The sequence below is a fragment of the Gymnoscopelus braueri genome (genome assembly GCF_963280865.1).
Source record: "Gymnoscopelus braueri genome assembly, chromosome: 19".
Taxonomy (NCBI): domain Eukaryota; kingdom Metazoa; phylum Chordata; class Actinopteri; order Myctophiformes; family Myctophidae; genus Gymnoscopelus; species Gymnoscopelus braueri.
Genome location: NC_137621.1, coordinates 6363471 through 6385088, shown reverse-complemented (window position 1 = coordinate 6385088; position 21618 = coordinate 6363471). Strand labels below are relative to the sequence as shown.

At 41.7% G+C, this 21618-nt stretch overlaps 1 protein-coding gene across 2 annotated transcripts in view; it reads left to right on the top strand.

Moving 5' to 3' along the window:
* Window positions 1-346: 346 nt before the first annotated feature.
* Window positions 347-21618, top strand: part of LOC308074869 (retinol dehydrogenase 14-like) — a 42597-nt gene continuing 21325 nt past the window's right edge. Inside the window, exons 1-4 of one of the 2 annotated variants that reach the window (XR_013932136.1) lie at window positions 347-718; window positions 4749-4934; window positions 5557-5670; window positions 6633-8483. Coding sequence is in view for 1 of the 2 variants with exons in the window: in XM_080414369.1 (XP_080270495.1) it covers window positions 425-718; window positions 4749-4934; window positions 5557-5670; window positions 6633-6950 (912 nt within the window). In the remaining variant the exon portion in view is untranslated. Of the gene's footprint in view, window positions 719-4748; window positions 4935-5556; window positions 5671-6632; window positions 8575-21618 lie in introns of those variants that run through there. The other variant, XM_080414369.1, reaches the window with a different exon arrangement.

Here is a 21618-nt window from a genome sequence, read left to right as displayed (position 1 = left end):
TTAAAATAGCAGATCTACAACGTTGTGAGCTTGTAGATCTGCTATTTTCAAACAACCGATGTATTTCAAGCCTATCACCAGAACCCCCCCCCCCCTTACCTTAATTTTGTATTACTACTTGTTTATATGATGTTAATAGTATTGTATTATTGTTTGTCTCTAAATGTTTCTATGAATTGAATACATAGGACCCCAATGGAAACAAGCCAATCGCTTTTTGTTTTTTCTTAATTCCTATTATCTGACCAACTGTACTTTCATGTGCTTTTTATGCAAACTTCCAATAAAGTACTCAATCAATACTTGTTTCTCTCACAAAACCTGGCAACGCTGACAGAGAGCGACGGGCAGTTGTTGAGTGAACCGTGTCTCGGGGGACCGGGGGGGGTACAACAACAAGACACGTCCCCGCATCAGAGACACTATGAGCGGCGGCGGTGGCGGTGAGACCACCGGGGCTCCGGGGGATGCTGCTGGTGACACCAGCATGCTCGGTAAGACGGTGATCGTGACCGGGGCGAACAGCGGCATCGGCCGGGCCACCGCGGTGGAGGTGGCCCGGCGCGGGGGGCGCGTGATCATGGCGTGCAGGGACATGGAGAGGGGTCAGGAGGTCATCACGCAGACCCCCGCCGCCATCAGCGCACATCTGGTGCTCAGACATCTGGACCTGGCCTCGCTGCGCTCCGTGCGCGCGTTCTGCAGCAGCATACTGGAGGTATTGTGGCTGTCTGACTATATAGCCCTGATTACATGACAGTCATGGATGAACCTCAACCTGGTTTTTGCACTTTCTCCATACATCTCTGTACATCTACACAAACGTTCAGATTTCAAATATAAAGTGCTTACCTCGTGGCCACGGATGTTACAATTATGTACGGGCCCTTAGAAGTACCCGTATCCTCTTAATTGTTCAATGAAAAGCATTTTAATCCGATCGGTGGCCATTTTCCTCATAGTTATAATGTAATCAGAGTGCTATACACCTCCCAACCGATAGGGTCGCGTAGTTGAAAGAATGTGGCGTAAATACGAAGAAAATGGCCACCGATCGGATTAAAATGCTTTTTATTGAATAATACGGAGGCTACGGGTACTTCTGATGGCCCGTACAGTATTGTTACATTCGTGACCATGAGGTAAGCACTTTATATTTGAAATTTGAACGTTTATGCAGATGTACGGACTGTAAATGGAGAAAGTGCAAAGACCAGGTTGAAGTTCATCCATGACGGTCATGATATGACAGTCATGATTCAGGGCTAGAGGTAACGTTGCGTTATAATAGTTACCCGTCTAACTTCTTGATTTAAAACGTTTTTAATAACTAAGAGTGTACAAATGGAACCAAACGGACCCGTAAAGGGTCCGTTTGGTTCCATTTGTACACTCTCAGAGTTGCAAGCCCTCAATGGACCCTAACGGTCCTGGAACAACACTTTGTTTTGTTTTGGTACAGACTCAGAGTCATGAGACCTATAGATCCCATAGCCCAGAGTGGACGGTCGCGCTGTGATTGGCTGGTTAGCTGGTTGGGTTGCCAAGTTGGCAACCTGGATCAGCCAATCACAGTGCCAGGACAGCCGTCAGTCGTCGTCGCCCTTGGCAACCATATCCAGTTTAGTGAATAGTGTTATATTATGACTAGATGATGTGATAACAGAATGCAATATAATAAATAGCCTAGGCCTTTTATTGTTTTCATGTCCCTTCACTTTTTTATTGCCCATCTTGATGTTTTATTATTGCGCCCCACACACACACACACACGTTTGTATTACTATATACATGTGATCAGTGGTGAGCTGTGGATTTTTTAACTAAGGGGGCTATATTTTATGACGTCACGTGCGCGCGCACGTGCACGCGCACATGCGCGCGCAGGCATGTGCACATAGCAACATGCCTGCATATCCAACATAGCAACATTATTTTCCTTTTTTTTATATAAAAGCCCTTTACATATATTCACCCGCACATAAGTACTTAAAATAATCAATCAACTTGTCTTTACTTGAATAACTTTTTTTTTAAGACTTACATTGCTTTTAAAACAGTGTTTTTTAAAACAAGTAAAAAATAAAAAAAATACCCTTTTGCTACTCACCAAAACAAAGACGGTTTTATGGAGTTGAAAGCCTACTTTACTAAATGGGAACACTGTGAGTCCCCACCTCACGTCTAAAATACACTTTTTGGCCAGAAAAGGAAATATTTCACCGGAATTAAAACCTGTTTTTCGTTACTCCACAGTGCCCTCTACAGATCTGGTCAATGGAATTTTCCTATTGACCAGATTCTTCCTTCCGGTGAAATATTTTATTTTCTGGCCAAAAAGTGTATTTTAGACGTGAGGTGGGGGCTCACAGTGTTCCCACTTAGTAGAATAGGCTTTCAACTCCATAAAACCGTCTTTGTTTTTGGTGAGTACCAAAAGTGTATTTTTTATTTTTACTACAGACGAGAGGCTGCGCTACAGCGGTGCGAGGGGAAAGAATCGAAAGTACCATAACGTTAAGGAGAACTCCTTCTAACGCTATGGACCAGAGCTAGACAGGGATAAGTTTGTGAGTGTCTGGCAGGCTACTAGCTCTTGTCCTCTGCTAAGCGATTAACCCTTTCACACTCCATGTCTTTAATGTTATGCAAAGCAGCCAGGTTGAGGCCATTGTTAAAGGTGTTAAAGACGGCTCGCCCCCATAGAGGTATAATATAGCTCGCCCCTGACGGTGCGTTGTTGTGTTAATGATTGACGGCTCGCGGGCGGCTGACGGTGAGTGCTTGCGCGTGCATGTGGAGCTCGTGCATGTGGAGCACGCGCGAGCCCCCAGCCTGGGAACTAAGGGGTCGACGACCCCCCGTAGCACCCCCTTCAGCTCAACCCTGCATGTGATGACATCAACATTTTAGGACGGTAATTTTTGTAATTTCCATTTTTATAATTTTCAACCCTATAACCCTAAAGCCTGAGTTCATTGTGTGCCGGTGGTGCACCTGAAATAGCCTATCTAAGCTCGCAACACGTTGTGAGCTTGTAGATCGGCTTTTTGGGGGGGGGGGGGGGGTATGCCACAGCAGCGCACGGCAAAACAGAAGTATGAATCAAGCCTAAATCTAAAAAAAAATTCAACCATAAAACAACTCTTTCTCTTGAGAGGAAACATTTTGTTTTATCAAATTCTACTATACTTGTGTGGGTACATTTGGACCTCACAAGTATAGTAATACAAACACACACATGGCACACACTTAACTGGAGTTTACATTTGAAGCTTTGCTCCATTTACATGCAGTTGGTCAATAAAAGGGAGAATCAAACATTACTGGCTAACACATGTTGCACAGATGTGAGTCTGTCAAGTCCTTTTAAGACGCAAATAAAAATATATTTGAATTCCCACACAAATAAAAGTCAGATTATCCACAGTAGAATAATAAAATGCAGTACAGTATAAAAAAAAAGAAGTGTGTTGAAATTCAAATGGAAGAACCCACTTTTGTCAGGCCGGTGGCCAGGCTCTTTGGGGCTTTCTAGACCAACAGTAGAACGATAGAAAAAACATTACATATTCAAAGCTGCTGCTTTGGACTGTATTGTACAGTAGGCCTTGTAATGTCATTATTACTGTTTGTATAGTATTGTCACTGACAGTGACAGTGAGTGACCGTTACTTTTCAGGCAATGGGAGGACAAAAGAACCTGTGTGTCAATAGATCCAATAGTTATTATTTAGTCACAAGCTATTTGTTAATACTTTTCATTGGTTCAATATTTATTAAACCCATGGACACGCTTAACCACTTTCAACCAAGCATTAAAAAAAAAGAGGTTCGGGCAATCAGACCGATATGCCCAAGTATATATATATATATATATATATATATATATATATATATATATATATATATATATATATATATATATATATCCTTGGCATGCCCTCTTTTGCGACCCATATATGGAGCTGACTGATTTGTTTGCACCTGATGCCATGACGGCACATTTAGGTTAGACAACACACTCCATATTAGGGCGTAGCTGCATTGGGAACACCTTATACTCTAGTCCAGGGGTTCCCAAAGTTGGGGTCACTGACGGTGGGGTCGCGAAATTATTTGGGGTAAAAAAATAATAATAATCTAAAATTTTCAATCTAAGAATGATTACAAATAGTACATTTCACCCATCTCATTAGGTACTGTAAATGTGATTGATTGAATTCAAATTGTATTCAAATTGAATACAGTCAAAAGTCATACTAAAGTACATTACAAATGCGCACCGAACGTGCAAGTTTATGTGCATAAATTACCTCCACGGTTAGGTGGGGTCGCGAGTCAATGGCCACATTATTTTGGGGTCGCGGGCTGAAATGTTTGGGAACCCATGCTCTAGTCTATGATTATGGCTGAGTCATTATGGCTAAGTGTGTGCCATGCTTTTTGTCAAACACAATGACATGTACGAAGGATAGGCATATATATATAAGCTTTTAGCTTATCAGCCGATTGGATTACCTTAACTATGTTACAGTTTCATTACGTTACTGTATGTAATGTTATGGATACTGTTGAAGATGATCAAAATAAACAAACTAACTAACAAAACAAAATAGTGACATGAGCGTGGTCCACCGGTCCTCCCATTAGCCAAGTTTAATATAGGATTACTGATCAGTTATTTTTGCTACACTGTCCTACGACAAAGCATGAAACAGGACAATTCTTTTTTATTTTTTGTCCAGGAGGAAGCTCGCATCGACGTGCTGATCAACAACGCCGGCATCTACCAGTGTCCTTACAGCCAGACAGAGGACGGCTTTGAGATGCAGTTTGGGGTCAACCACCTGGGACACTTTCTACTGACACACCTGTTACTGGACCTGCTGAAACGCTCTGCACCCAGCCGCATCGTGGTGGTCTCCTCTAAGGTTAGTGAACACTCTGGTGGTCTCTCCTCCAAGGTTAGTGTAGTTTATAGTTTTTCATTAGTTTTAATTCTTATTTCGTTTTCACTTTCAGATTGGTTTTAATTAGTTTTTAAGCCATTTTTTTATTTGAGCTAAAAGGCATTATTTTGCACTTTGGCTATTCAAAAATAGCAGATCTACAAGCTCATAGCGCGGCACCGAGTGCCGCGCTATGAGCTTGTAGATCTGCTATTTTTGAGAAAATCGTAAAAATGTGTGCAAATCTTTGAATATATATTTTTCAAGCAAACATTTGTAACTCAAATCTTTGCCTCTGGGGGTCCCTGGAACAACATATTTTGAGATGGGGGTCCTTGGCCAAATATATATACATGTTGGGGTCCTTGACATGAAAAGGTTTGAGAACCACTGACATAGTAACATAAGTTTAAAAAAAAAAACAGACATTCTAAAAACAGACATTTTGTAGAATCGGCCTCAGGTCTTAATGGGTTAAAGGTGGGTTTGCTGGTTTAGTTTAGTTTTTATTTTGTGAATAGGCTTAGTTTGAGTTTTTATTATTGTCAGTGTTAGTTTTGTTTGGCTTTTTAAGTTGTAATACGGGGTCTTTGTCTCCTCACAGCTCTACAAGAACGGGGACATCAACTTTGAGGACCTGGGCAGTGAGCAGACCTACGACAAGGCCTTCGCGTACGGCCGCAGCAAGCTGGCTAACCTGCTGTTCGTCTCTGAGCTGGTACGACTATTATCCTTATTACCGTTCATCACTCACAATTATCATATCACAGAGATTTTAATTTATTGTGAAATCCATCACACACTGGACCCGAGTTGGCTCTGTACTCTGGCTCTGGACCGCATTCCTTCCACCCACGCCAAATGTCTTTGCCCAAAAACATACGTTGCGACGGGTTGTGAGCTTCTAGATCTGCTGCTTTTTGGCTAATGTTTCCTCCTAGATTAGAATATGGAGGCCGGGTGCATTGTTAGCTTGTAGATCTGCTATTTTTGTACGTATCCCCCCCAGAATATGGATGCTAGGGTGCAAGTGGTTAACCAAAGAGGCATTTTAAGAGTTTTAAGCATATTTGGATTATCGGGATAATATTGTTAATGACACTTATTTTGGGCCACAAACATTTTTGCAGTGGTGGAAAAAGTACTCACTTATTTTACTTAAGTAAAAGTATCAATACTGCAATGTAGAAATTTACTCAAGTAAAAGTACAAAAGCATTGGTATCAAAATGTACTTAAAGTACCAAAAGTAGAAAGTAGTCATTATGCAGAATGTTCCATTTCACAAGTTTTCAAATTGATAAAATGTATTAAAATCTTTTGAAAATAGCCGATCTACAAGCTCACAATGCGTCACTTCGCGACACATTGTGAGCTTGTAGATCTGCTATTATCAAATTTGCCGAAAAATATATAGGGCTGAAGTGGTTAATGTATGTTTTGTAATAATAATCAAAATCTACAAAGTATCTAGTAACTGAAGTTTTCAAATAATTGTAGTGGAGTAAAAGTATAATATTTGCCTCTGAGATGTAGTGGAGTAGAAGTAAAAGTACTGAAAATTGGAAATACTCCAGTAAAGTACAAATACCTCAAAATTGTACTTAAGTACTTAGTTAATGTACCACCATTGCATTTTTGACATATAACTGTTCACACGGTCCCATCCCTAACTAACCAGGCCCAGCGCCTGGAGGGCAGCGTCGTGACGGTGAACGGCCTCACCCCGGGCATCGTGCGGACCAACCTGGGCCGACACGTCCACGTGCCCCTCCTGGCCAAGCCCCTGTTCAGCCTGCTGTCCCACGCCGTGTTCAAGAGCCCGGAGGAGGGGGCGCGCACCTCCGTCCACCTGGCCTGCAGCGCGGACGTGGAGGGGGTCCACGGGAAGTGCTTCGCCGACTGTCGGCCGCAGGTCCTCCTGCCCAAGGCCACCGACCAGCGGGTGGCGCGCAAACTGTGGGACATCAGTGAGGTCATGGTGGGCGTGACCACATGATGAGGTCATGGTGGGCGTGACCACATGATGAGGACACAACAATACTGTCTGCCATCGCTACGAGAAGTAGCTCTGACTGCTGATCAAAGGGAACGCCATGATGTTCCAGCTGTTGATGATTGGCTTGAATTTGATTGAACTGATTGAACTGATGCACATCTGTTTGATCTCCTTGATATGATTCTGTTCTCTTTAGCTTTATTGTCTGTCCACCGCATTTGCTCAGTTGATAAGTGATCAACTGTTGATAAGGATTAAGCCTCTGTGCCTCTGTGTCATTTTGGCTATTCAAAAAATAGCAGATCTACAAGATCATTGTGCGGCACTCAGTGTGTGTGCCACACAATATACAAGCTTGAAACGTGGAACTGCTACTTTTATATCTTTTGAATTTGAATCCTTAAACGTAACGGTTTTGGACATATGGTTACCACCTGACAGAGACGAAAGGGAACAAACAACACCCTCTGTCATTACAGTAACTCATTGTCTGCCAATGACGAGAATTCACTCCAAGGCTCAGGCCGCCAATGACGAGATTCTGGTCATGTGGTGTTTTCAGGGGTTTACGATAGAGGACGCTCTTCCGCAGCCTGTGAATGATTATGATGATGATGAAAACTACACATAGAAATCACGTGATCACAACATAACGAAGCTGGTTTCGTGTAGTATTATATAATTTATAAAAGTGAAAATGTCTCTGCTTTCTGTTGCTTTTTGGGAAAAACAAGCTACATATTCAACTGCCCATAACTATGGAACGGATTATCGTGGTGGCAGAGCCTTTTTTTTCCTGATTCTCTGAGACCCCCCTACGCCTTTTGAGGCGATCACCGGGTGGATCGTTGTGAGGGATAATATTCTATGAATTTTCAAAGGTTAGAAAAACGCTGGCAAGGGCAGCTATAGACGATGATTTAATTCGGGCAGTTAAAGAGTTAACACATTAATGCAAACAAACTGTAAAGAACAAGGAAAAGACAAGGAAGAAAGTCTGAGAAGGATCAGAGAACAGGGGGGAACCCTTCCAGAGCAGGACATGCATGCAATAGGTGCCAATTGGCACAAAAAAATAAAATCAGTTAATTTTCTACACCAGTAAAGTGACAGTAATAAATTAGAGATATAAATGAGCGATGTCAGAGGGTCAGGGGAGTCAACGAGGCGGAGCGCGGGTTTGATTTTCCGTTAGCCAGAGCAGAACGCTTTCTTTCCCGTCTGATGAATACGACATCACGTGTTTCCGCGGGAAAAAAATGTACTTTGTAAGCCCCCAGGCTACATGGAGAAACATGACCGTACGCTGACATTGTATTATGTCTTTATTATGTAACGTTGGAACCAGCAACTGTGGACGGTAACAGTGTTGATTTCGTCGACTAAAACTATGACGAAAAATGTTCGTCGTCGACTACCTTTTTTTCACTGACGAAAACTCAATAAAAACTCAATAAAAACTAAGCTATGATGACTAAAACTAAGACTAAATATATTGACAATTTTGTCAACAAATACAAACTAGACTAAAATGTTAGTGAGGGACTAGAGGAGAAGAGATCCAGTAGAACTGAAAGACAAGTCACTTTATGTTTGGTTGCGCTCGGGTGTTGCGCTCTGAAAATAGCAGATCTACAAGCTCACAACGCGTCGCGCTGCGACGCGTTGTGAGCTTGTAGATCGGCTATTTTCAGCATGCAACCAAGTGTGAAATCAGCCATTACGACGCCATCAAGGCACCGCCAAAATACATTATCATTATAGTCGACTAAATCAACTGTAGATTTAGTCGACTAAAACTATATGGAATTGTATTCAAAAGACTCAAACTAAATCAAAATTTGCTGTCAAAATCAACACTGGACGGTAACAATGCACACTTGAGAACTGTACTTAAAGCTGCACTATATGTAACTTTCCTCTTCTACCCCAGATTTGAACACGGGTTTCCTCCGCAAGTGCTGACATTTGTACTTTCACTTCACTTTGCAAGTTTATATGTTGGTCATCAGTTCACTATGCAAACAATATACTCCATTCGCATAAAACAACTACAATGGTATATAGGCTGAAGCTAAACAGCTAATATTCTGCCTACCCTTTCAACATAAAGTACATGCATGACAAATAAGGAAAACTATTTTAAGTCTCAAAAAAAGTTTAAAAAAAACAGGAGAATGACAAATAATACAGTAAAACAGAAACTAAGGATTTTGCTTCATAATCCATAATATATTTATATATTAACAATGCATGATCACATGTATTGTTATACATGATTTAAAATATTTTTGGATTTGATTTTCTATTTGTTATCTTTATTTTATTTTCTCTGTGCTTCATGATCCATAATATATTATATAATAATTATAATAATACTAATATTATAAGTAATGAGCTAATACACAAAATTCGTGTCAGATCCCATGTGTCTAGGTGAGACATGACCTTTTACACCATCTAAATGTCTCAATAGAAGAGCAGGGAGACAAAATACAACCACCTCAATTAGATAAGTTATATTGTATTAACATACTCTACCCAACACATTGGACAGAATTACATTTTATTAAAGGATCTACACCATGAATTTAAAAAATATATTTGATATTTAATATCATATGGTGTATGTCCCTCAAACCTTTTTCAAAAGGTTTGAGCCTAAATCATCACTCAGATATACTCATCCCAAGTCAATTGTCTCTGGCTTATACAGCACTTTCAGCTGCAATACCAAAACGTCCTCTTGGGCAGGGGGGGGCTACTGAGCAATTCTGTCTGGCCAGCATCAATGCAATGGCAATGCAAGTGATGTCACTTGCATTGCCATTCTGAAATGGCCTGTTCAGACACGCCCATTCTGAAAATCTCTGAAATGAGAATGAATGACTGAATGTTAAAAAAAAATATTTTTTGGGGTACAAGAGACACTGGGGAGCCCAAAAAATACTAAAAAACAAATGAAATTCATGGTGTAGACCCTTTAATTGAAAAAAAGAATATATAGTGCTGCTTTAAGAACACTTTCTTTTAAGTATCTGTATTTTGTATTTGTATTTTTGGATACTTATGACTTTGTAGTGGAGTGCCACTCCATTTCAAAGGACAAATATTGTACTATTGACTCCACTACTTTTCCAGGAAGGGGAAAAAAAGGACATTATGAATTAACCACTTAAGCCCTAATTCAAATAGTGAAAATAGCCACAGAGCGGTGCATTGCGACACCTTGTGAGCTTGTAGCTCGGCTATTTTCACTCTAAAGGTCATTACACACTGGCGATTATGCGAATATACGCACAATTCGGGCTCGTTCCGAATAATTAAAATACGCTTTTTCGCATCGCTTTTTCGCTCCGTGGAAGCTTGCATTGACTTTATAAGGTTTTTAAAAAAAAAACGTATTATTCGCATGAAAAAATCGCACCCGGTGTGTAAGGAGCTTAACCCTTTAACTCAGGTAGGCTACTTTATTTGACAGGGCTACTGTAAGTCGAGTAATATTTGACCGGGAGTATCTATACTTTGACACAGGTGAAGTACTTTGTCCTCCTCTGGTAGGGAGGACAAGGGTCAGGTCCAGACAGTAGTCTTATACTATTATTGCTTTAATCCTATCAGATTAGATACAGTAAGGGTGTCGGTACAAGAACATCGACAGGCCATGAGAACAATGTTAAAAAGGCTAAAGTGTAACTCTTACTTTGCCGCATGGCCGTGTGACCGCGGCCCGCGATGAAAAGACATTATTCAGTTGAACAGAGGTTCTAAAAGTGTGGCCCTTGACATGAAGAAGGTTTGAGAACCACTGCTATAGAAGATGTGTTCCCTGTGTGGAGGTGGAGCGATGTGAAGACTGAAGACACACTGTGATACTGTATGATCTCTGAACCCTATAAGAACAGCTGAATGGACACATTTGAACCATGGGGATAATAAACTTGATTTTGTTGCCGTTAACCCATTTAATCTAGGAACGCATCTGTGTCAGTTTAGATTTCTTTGGCTATTCTTTGGCTATTTTTTGGCTATTCAAAAATAGCAGATATACAAGCTCATCGTTGGATTGTAGATCTACTATTTTTGAAAAAATCTTGAAAATGTGTGCTAATCTTTGAATATATATATATTTTTAAAGCGAACATTTGTAACTCAAATCTTTGCTTCATGGGGGGGGTCCCTGGAACAACGTATTTTGAGATGGGGGTCCACGGCCAAATACATATCATTTTGGGGGCCCTTGACATGAAAAGGTTTGAGAACCACTGATATTATAGCAACATAAGTTTAAAAAAAAAACTGTTGGGATTTAGAAGACATTTGTGGAATCCCCAGAAGCAAAGATTTTGAGTTACAAATGTTCACTTAAAAATATATATATTAAAAGATTTGCACATGTGTCAAAGATCTACAAGCTCATTGCCGCACTATGAGCTTGTAGATCTGCTATTTTTGAATAGCCAAAGAAATCTGAAAATGACACACAGATGCGTTCCCGGTCTTAATGGGTTAATAATCACTTGAACCCTAGCATCCATATTCTGGGGGAAAGAGTCGCTGACAATACAGGGTTTACAGGGTAAAACATACTTTCATTTTAAACATTGTAACATTTAAATCAGTGGCCTTATAACTGTGGAACTTGAATAAATGATTTGACCTTCTGTGAACCACATACACAATCATCATCATCATCATCATCATACCGTTTGATTATTTTTGCCTCAAATAACCTGAGAGTCGTGTTGTGTCATTTACCGTAAGATATTGGCTCATTATTTTTAGTGCGTTACGTTGATATTTAATCTACCGGTTCCTTAATTCTCAACTGAACCGCAGAAATCCATCCAAAAACATGCAAACCGCGGCGGCGTTGATTATGTTGATTATGTTTGCTATGAAGTCTCTCTATAATGAGCTGTACATAATAGAATAAATGGTCTTTGGTTTGCTTCATTAGCAGACTGCTTCATTTGCACACAGTGTGCTTTATGTGTACTGAGGAGTTTGTGGGTGGCTGGGTGGGTGGGTGGGTGGGGTGCTTAACTCTTTAAGGCCCGGGAAGGGAACGCATGTGTGTCATTTTCCGATTTATTTGGGCTATTCAAAAAATAGCAGATATACAAGCTCATAGCGCGGCACCGAGTGCCGCGCTATGAGCTTGTAGATCTGCTATTTTTTAGGAAAATCGTGAAAATTTGTGCAAATCTTTTATATACATTTTTTACTCAAATCTTTGCTTCTGGGGGTCCCTGGAACAAAATATTTTTAGATGGGAGGGGGTCCGTGGACAAATACATATTATTTTGGGGGTCCTTGACGTGAAAAAAGTTCGAAAAACATTGATAATATAGCAACATAAGTAAAAAATAAAAATAAAATAGGAAAAAAAAAACTGTTTGTAACATTTGTAAAATCCCCAGAAGCAAAGATTTGAGTTAAAAACTTTCGCTTTAAAAAAGTATATATTCAAACTAAAGATTTGCACACATTTTCACGATTAAAAAAAAAAAATGCAGATCTGCAAGCTCGAGTGCCGTGCTATGAGCTTGTATATCTGCTAATTTTGAATAGAAATCTTAAAATGACACAGATGTGTTCCCGGTCTTAAAGGGTTAAAATCGGAATTTCGTGGCTATGGGGCAGTAACCTCGTATCTCCATATTTAAACTGTTAAAAAACATATGAAATATGTTGCAGGCTACACAAAAGTAGCCGATCTACAGGCTCACAAGCTTAGCGGGCCTGTAGATGTGATACTGTTGAGTGGTTTCCTCTACTATCCTGGATTTGAACCCGGTTTCCTGCGCGTCTGTTGACATTTTTACCATCGAGCTAATAGAGCCTGCTGCCTGCTTGCTCAGGGGATAAATTAAATCTTGTCCATCAGGTCAAAATTCGTGTCAGATCCTGTGTGTATAGGTGAGACATGACCTTTGACACCATCTAAATGTCTCAACAGAAGAGCAGGGAGACAAATTGTATAAGTTATATTGCATTAACCATACATATTGGACAACATTACGTTTTATTGTTACATACTGTAGTGTCGCTTTAAGTGTGTCTGTGGGTTTCATAAATACCAAACCAAATAAAAGAGCAAATTAGCAACGAGCTTGTGACTGAACTAAGAACGTTTTTATTTTCTGAAAACAAAGACATACAAGGTTTCCTCCCATAATAACTGCCACGATTTCTTTCCTTCCACGTTAGTTAGGTCTAAGTCAAGCGTTGCTTGTTGCTCAAGCAGAATGTGGTCATTAGCCGGGAATGCATGCAACGCTATAACTCTCTCTCTCTCTCTCTCTCTCTCTCTCTCTCTCTCTCTCTCTCTCTCTCTCTCTCTCTCTCTCTCTCTCTCTCTCTCTCTCTCTCTCTCTCTCTCTCTCTCTCTCTCTCTGAAATGGTAGCAGAAAAAGCCACTCACGTCCATAATGTCTTTCCCACCTGCATCATCATTACGCAGATTTTCTGGATCATTTAATAGGCAGCTCTGAAACAAGGTAGAAATTCAGGCGGTGGGGGTGGGGGGGGGGGGGGGGAGGCCAGGATTATCTAATCCATCTCCCTGCTAAAGCAGCGCTGGGCTCCGCTGCGGGCATCTTTATGGCAGTTTAGAGTTTATTTATTTAGCAAATGACAAAAATGAGTGTAATTGCGGTAGTTGTAATGCGTTTAGCTTGCGGTAGGGACTGCAGCAGCAGCAGCAGCAGGGGGCGTGGCTTCACTTCAGGACGATCAGGTTCCTGTTGGAACCGCATACATAATGTTCAACGCAAACCTTTTAAAGGAGCACTTCACCCATTTTCAACCATAATATTCATATCATTCGGTGACCATTGTAACGGTAACGCCCGGGAATCGAACCCGGGGTCTACCGCGTTGGAAAGCCAACACTAGCCTATAGTAGCATAAAGGGAATTCCCCCCTTTGGCCGGGGGAGATATTATTAGGCTTTTGGTCATCAGGTAGCAGTGTTGATTTGGCGACTAAAACTATGACGAAAAATGTTCGTCGACGACCTTTTTTCACTGACGAATACCAAATAAATACTAAATAAAAACTAAGCTATGATGACTAAAACTAAGACTAAATATATTGACAATTTTGACAACAAATAAAAACTAGACTAAAATGTTAGTGAGGGATCTAGTGGAGAAGAGATCCAGTAGAACTAAAAGACAAGTCATTTTATGTGTGGTTACGCTCTGAAAAAAAGCAGATCTACAAGCTCACAACGCGTTGCGCTGCGATGCGTTGTGAGCTTGTAGATCGGCTATTTTCAGCATGCAACCAAGTGTAAAATCAGCCATTACGACGCCATCAAGGCACCGCCTAATTAATTTGAGTCGACTAAATCAACTGTAGATTTAGTAGACTATAATCTTATGATATCTAGTCGACTAAAACTAGACTAAAACATTTCAGATGACTAAAATATGAAACTAAATGGAATTTTATTCCAAAGACTATGACTAAAACTAAATAAAAAATTGCTGTAAAAATCAACACTGTCAGGTAGACCAGGGGTCTTCAACGTTTTCAGCTGAGAGAGAGATGAAGCAGGGACCCCCTCCTCTATATTGTATAAAATTGTGTTTCAGATTCAACTTTATTTTGTTTACGTGGTCTGCTCTTTTTTCCCTCTACACCTATACCTCTTTGCCAAAAATAGCAGATGTACAAGCTCACTGAGCTTGTAGATCTGCTATTTTCGGCTAAAGTTCTCCTCAGAAAAGGGATACTAGGGGGGTCCCGGACCCCCTTTTGAAGACCCCTGGCCTACACTGCTTGTGCTACATCCACGCACCGCTTCTGTGACTAACGCGGAACTGCCTCTTTCGCCTACAACAACTCTTTTAGGCCAATAATGTTTTGGACCGCGACAGAGGCGCTCCGTCTCAAGTGAACTTGAGACGCGTACGTGAGGCACCATCGAGCGAGCTAAAGCAAGCGAGTCGCCGCGCCGAACGTTGTGAAGTTTGCTTGAGCCGACTCAGCGCCGTTCAAGTCACGTACCGAGAGGCACAGAATCGTAAAATCATGTTTTGGGGTTGAGCGTTTGCCCCCAACTGGCCAATCACAGCGCGTCCTTGCCAGTGTTGCCAGATTCTGTGAGAGAAACAAGCAACCAGGTCTAGGAAAACCAGCCCAAAAGAAGCGACTATGGGCCACATGAGCACTTTAACATATACATCAGCTATTTGAAAATAGCAGATCTACAAGCTCACAACGGGTCGCGATGCGACGCGTTGTGAGCTTGTAGATCGGCTATTTTCAAATAAAATCTTGCGGGGAAATTATAATAAGCAGATCTGGCAAATCTGGTCCTTGCACAAGCGGTATAGGCTTTGGGATGACGCCTCTCTGAGCCACTATACTTCTACACAGAGAACTCTGAACGTGTTAAAAAAAATGACCCCCACACTTTCAGAGAGAAATGGACCCTCCAGATGTTTACGGTGTGGAAGAGCAGGTTGACCTGAGGATAGGTTCCTCGCTTCGTGTTAGGACTTCTCTGGTGAGTGACATAACGTATTGTTTGACAAGAGGAACAGCCCAGACGGACGGCTGCAACTTCCTTCAGCTCACAGTTCAGATGCTTGAATAAAGTACGTCTTTCATCAACGTCTCTGTGTTTATTTAAACGGAAAGGTTACATCCCATTGAATCCTTATGCCTGAATAATAATAAAGAATACAAAATAAATCCATTCCCAACTTGGGCAAGTTTTCAGCCTATTCAGAGCCCCTTTGACGTCCATTATAAAATATATATTTCTAAGTATCACACAGAAAATGTGTGGAGGCACTGCTGTGGCCTTCTGGCATTGTGCACACTAAACATGGCTTTGATCGGCGCGCACGCACGCACGCACGCACGCACGCACGCACGCACGCACGCACGCACGCACGCACGCACACACACACACACACACACACACACACACACACACACACACACACACACACACACACACACACACACACACACACACACACACACACACACACACACACACACACACACACACACTTCACTGTAGCGATCATCAGAAGCTTGTAGATCGGCTATTTTCAGCGAAAAGATATGGTGTAAACAGTGGACGGACGGGGACGGGGACGGGGGAGCCGTCCAAGTACAGAACCCAAAATCAGGTCCAGTTCACTCAAGAGGGTTGAAGTGGTTCAACTTCTGCACAGTTTGCAAGAAATACTGTCTGTCACTATACAGCATATTTCAGTGTTAATTTACAGTAAGTATGACAAAGTACAAAGAAAAACAAACAAACATGTAAGAGGTCCAGGTCCATTCTCAGACATTCTCAGACGCCACTCAGAGATAAATGAATTCTCCACATTGCACTGTGTCAGTGCGCTGGCATTCCAACAGCTGGGGGCAGCGTTTCACACAGTTTTGACCAGTGTCAGGGGGCAGGGCGGTGTAGTGCTGCTCGGCTGTGACAAGAGTCCACACTCCTCCACACCAGTGGTGTAAAGTAACTAAGTACATTTACTCAAGTGCTGTACTTAAGTACAATGTTGAGGTCGTTTTTTTACTTTACTGGAGTATTTCCAATTTTCAGTACTTTTACTTCTACTCCATTACATCTCAGAGGCCAATATTATACTTTTACTCCACCACAATGATTTTAAAATGTGAGTTACTAGTTACTTTGTGGATTGTGATTATTATTCCCACTTCAGCCCCTATATACATTTCGGCCATTTGGAAATAGCCGATCTACAAGCTCACAATGCGTCGCGACGCATTGTGAGCTTGTAGATCTGCTATTTTCAAAAGACTTGAAACTTGTGAAATGGGACATTCTGCATGATGAGTACCTTTACTTTCGTCCTTTAAGTATCTTTTGATATCAATACTTTTGTACTTTTACTCAAGTAAAAAAAATAATAATCCAAACTTTTACTTGTAACAGAGTATTTCTACATTGCAGTATTAACACTTTTACTTGAGTACTTGTTCCACCATGGTGTCAGGGTGGTGTAGTGCTGCTCTGCTGTGACAGAGTCCACACTCCACGCCGACACAGAGCCAGACGAGGGGGAATGGAGAGTGTCACTGCTGTTGAAAACACTGACGAACGTATCAGGAGAGACTTCAAACAGCTCAGGGAGGAGATAGGGGCTCCAATGGCCCCCCTCCCCAGCCGTGACATCACGGATGGGGGGGGGGGGGGGCTATAGGGTAGGGCAGGAGTCTTCAATGTTTTTCAGGTCAAGGACCCCTTATTAGCTGAACCAGCTAGAGTTGAAGCAGGGACCCCTCACTACATACTGTATTGTATAACATTGTGTTGCAGATTAAACTTTTTCATAGACTTGTTTGACAGCACTATCATTGTGTAGCTTCATGTTAATGTGTAAATCCTCAATACTTAGAAAACATGTGTTGTAATTGGTCTGCTCTTTTTTCCCCTCTACCTCTTTGTCGAAAATAGCCGATCTACAAGCTCACAATGCCTCACGCACGCTTGTAGATCTGCTATTTTTCGGCCAATGTTCTCCTCAGAAGTGGTTAATGTAAAAGAATAACATTAAAAACACACACACACGGACGCGAGGCGCGTGCACACACACACATAAGCCAGCAATGCACACGTGCGAGCCAGCACTGCACTCGTGCGCGCGCACACACACACACACGTAACATGCAGACCTGCGAGGCGCACCGTTGCTCCGATCCACACCAAACTTGCCACCAACACTGGTCAGAGGTCTGCCATCACAATAGCCACACCAGGGACCACTGGGTTTAGCCTAGCATGCTAAACTTCCTAAACTTGCTTGGTGCTCTTAGATGGCCAATAGAGCGTGCCAAAAATCCTGAAGGGGGCGTCAACAAGTGTCTTTTGGTAGCAGCGGACATCTTTGAGGGGTATAAACCAGGTTGACTTAACATTGCCCAAAACAAACATGTCTGCGCTACTATGCCACGCCCCCCAGTGGTGACGACGCGTTGGCACGCTCTATAGGGACAGGCTGTAATTGCTTACGCCCCGCCCCCTCTGTGTTCCAGTTGAGCGGCCTTGAAATTAATGGACAGGGATTTAACATGGTTCCTCTAGTTCCTATAGCTTAATGAAATTAACTCATCAAAGGCACCACTCACTTCACACTGGGTGTGATTTTTCTAGATCCTGCTGAGACACAAGTCCTTTAAAGGAGAATCCTTTAACGCCGAACGATTTAACACTGGTTGCTTGTTTCTTTCCAGAACCTGGCAACTTGGTGTTGCCAGGTAGAGAAACAAGCAACCAGTGTTAAATCGTTCGGCGTTACCGGTAGCCTCTCAGGAACTTTCAGCGCATGTTTGACTATCATGAGACTCTACAATGAGCAGTAGTAGAGAAAAAAATAACTTTGCATCGGTTATAATAGACGAATTTCCCTAAGCCACGCGCTCCCATTATGACAACGCAGGGGGTTGAAAAAATGACGACAGGGGAATCTCTGGAAAAAAACAATGCCACTTTTTACGTCGGTAGGTGAGTAACGACACATCAAAGATAACACTTAAAATGTCCGGAATTCTCCTTTAATAAAGGTTTGAGAGCCACAGTGGGCTGTAGGGCTTTCGGTGGGTTCTAAAACACACTCCAACCAGACCTATAAGTTGTTGTGAGTTGTTGTGACCTTTACATTAACAGAGCACTCACTCTACAACCACCCCCTGACCCCCATGGGTGGACATCAGACTCCCTGACCCCCATGGGTGGATATCAGACATCAGAGCGGTCAGGGCAGTATAAATGTGAGTGTTGTTTCTCTTGGCCAGCGTCTCTGTAACTCTGCTTCTGATTGCACTGAACAGTGAGTGTGTAAAAAGTTCCTCAAATATACAGCGTGTCAGAAGAATGACCAATGAGACTGACCGCCCGACGACCCAACATTCTGCTCATTGTCTCGTCCACAAATAGACGTCTGTAGCATGTTTACACCATGATGTCCATGTCTTCTCTTCTCTTCTACTTTTTTCCCTCCTCACCTCGTTTTTTCTCTCCTCTCCCTCTCCTCTCTCTCCACTCCTCTCCTCTCCTCTTCTCCCTCTCCACTCCTCTCTTTCTCTCCCTCTCCCTCTCCTCTTCTCCCTCTCCACTCTTCTCTTTCTCTCCCTCTCCTCCTCTCCCCTCCCACCCTATCCTCTCCTCTCCTCTATCTCCTCTCCTCTCCTCTCCTGTCCCCTGTTCTCCTCTCCTCTCCTCTCCTCTCCTCTCCTCTCCTCTCCTCTCCTCTCCTCACACAGTGAAGTGTCCAGTGGAGGAGTTCTAATGTGATGTGTAACTAGCGTTGAATGGATCCAGAGGGGGATCATTTTCCAGTCAGTGGGTTTGTATGGAAGATTAATGCTCAATTGGGGATGAGAAGTTTTCAAACACACTCCAGTTCCCCCCCCCATGCACTCTCTCCTCACAGTCTGTTGAGGAGGAAACCAAGCCAAAGTGGTGGAAGTAAGGTAACCGAGTACATTTACTCAAGTACTAGCATAACTTTGAGCTACTGTACTTTCACTTCACAAGGATATCGTCATGTTTCAATACTTCATATTTCTACTCACTTCACTACTCCACTACAATTATTTGAAATGTGTATATTATCTGCCAAAGAAATCTCAAAATGACACAGATGCGTTCCCGGTCTTAATTAAATAAAGTCTTTTTTTGTTGTTGTAATTCTAATGGAAATAGAAAACCAGTATCGTATATAACATTATTTTCCATTAGCTGGGTTGGATATAGCAGTAGCCTTTGCAAAGGGCTTACATTAACATATTGAAGGACCATATCGAGGCAATTTGTTGACACTAATGCGATAAAACAATCAAGTTTCCACATGGTACGTTTTCCTGAAACGACCCCTCAGTGCGGTGTTGTTTACTACAGAGATTATTGTCTTAATTTATCCCAAACTCTGCACAGATTCCAATGGAGGTCTGCAGGGGGAATGTATGGCAGACAGAGGTATGTTCTGTAGTCAAAAAGACAGAACATATACCTTTTTTTTTTTAATCTCTGCATGGGACCCCAATCTACACTGTAAAATCCTCAGTGTTCATTTCAGTGGTGGAAAAAGTACTAATTTTCTTTTTGTTCATTTCAGTGGCGGAAAAAGTAAAAAAAAAAATCCCACTTAAGTAAAAGTAACAAAACTGCAAAGTAGAAATGTCCCATTTCACAAGTTTTTTTAATGTATGGAATGAATACAAATCTTTAGAAAATAGCCGATCTACAAGCTCGCAATGCGTCGCGATGCGACGCATTGCGAGCTTGTAGATCGGCTATTTTCAAATGGCCGAAATTTATGTAGGGCTGATGTATGTTTTGTAATAACAATCAAAATCTACAAAGTAACTGGTAACTTAAGTTTTCAAATAATTGTAGTAAAATTACAATATTTTGATCTGAGATGTAGTGGAGTAGAAGTAAAAATACTGAAAATTGGAAATACTCCAGTAAAGTAAAAACTTACAACTCAAAATTGTACAGTACTTGAGTAAATGTACTTAGCTACTTCGCACTACTGGTTAATCTAACTCTGAGAGTGTACAAATAGAACAATTAAGACGACTGAAAATGTATGTTTTTGGGGTGTCTGTCTACCCCAGCATAATGTGTGAGCTCAGCTGCACCGAGCTCAACCGCAAGGCAACGCAGAGGGTCGTGCGGACAGCCGAACGCATCAGCGGATGTGATCCCCCCCCCCATCCAAGCCCTGCACGACGAACGCTGTGTCAGCAAAGCACGAGGAATCATCAAAGATCCAAACCATCCCGACCACAGACTGTTTGAGATGCTGCCGCATGGAAAACTTCTACGCAGCCTCAAAGCTATACTAGCAATAGACTGCAAAAAAGCTTCTTTCCACGTATAATCAGGTACATGAACGATCTGACAAGAACCAGAACGAACCAGGGCAAAGGGAAATGCTAAGATGCCCCCCCCCCCCAACCATCCGTCCTTTTATTGCACCATTATGCCTGAACTGTACCTACCTAATCTGCTGTATATAGAATATACTGTGAAGTTGTTTACACAAAGTTAGGTGGCAGCTACTTAAGTAAAAATGCTGGTGGTGTATATAATATACCAAGTTTTTTCTTTTTATGCACATGTACATTTGATTTGATGATGCTCTTTTTAGTCTCTTTTTGCACTCTCTTTTCTTTAAATCTTTTTACGTTTTCTATAATCAGTGTGGTTGCCCTATCAGGGCAACCAGACTATAGTACTCTTCCCACTTTATTTATAGATAAACTTTATTTCAGACCGCTACTCCTCCCACAGTTTTTATCCCCCAATTTAGTGCCATATGTCAAAATGACCGGCTTCACCGGGAATCGTGCGCTTGTATTTTGCTAAGAGATTGGTTACATAGTTTAATTGATATTGATTTATTAGTGTATTAAATTTCCCCATCCACTTTAATGGGAAAATGAAAAAACTCGATTTCAAGTATATTTTTTTCTCAGAAACCGTAAGGGCTAGAGTTACAAGACTTGGAGGGGAGGTTCATAATTTACTGCGAAATTATTAAAAAAAAAAATTACACCAGTCGGCCTCATGATGGCGCTATAACAGCCCACTTTACGTTTAGGCCTATAACTCTTGAACCGTAGGTCGTAGAATTAAAATATTTTTCCCTGGATT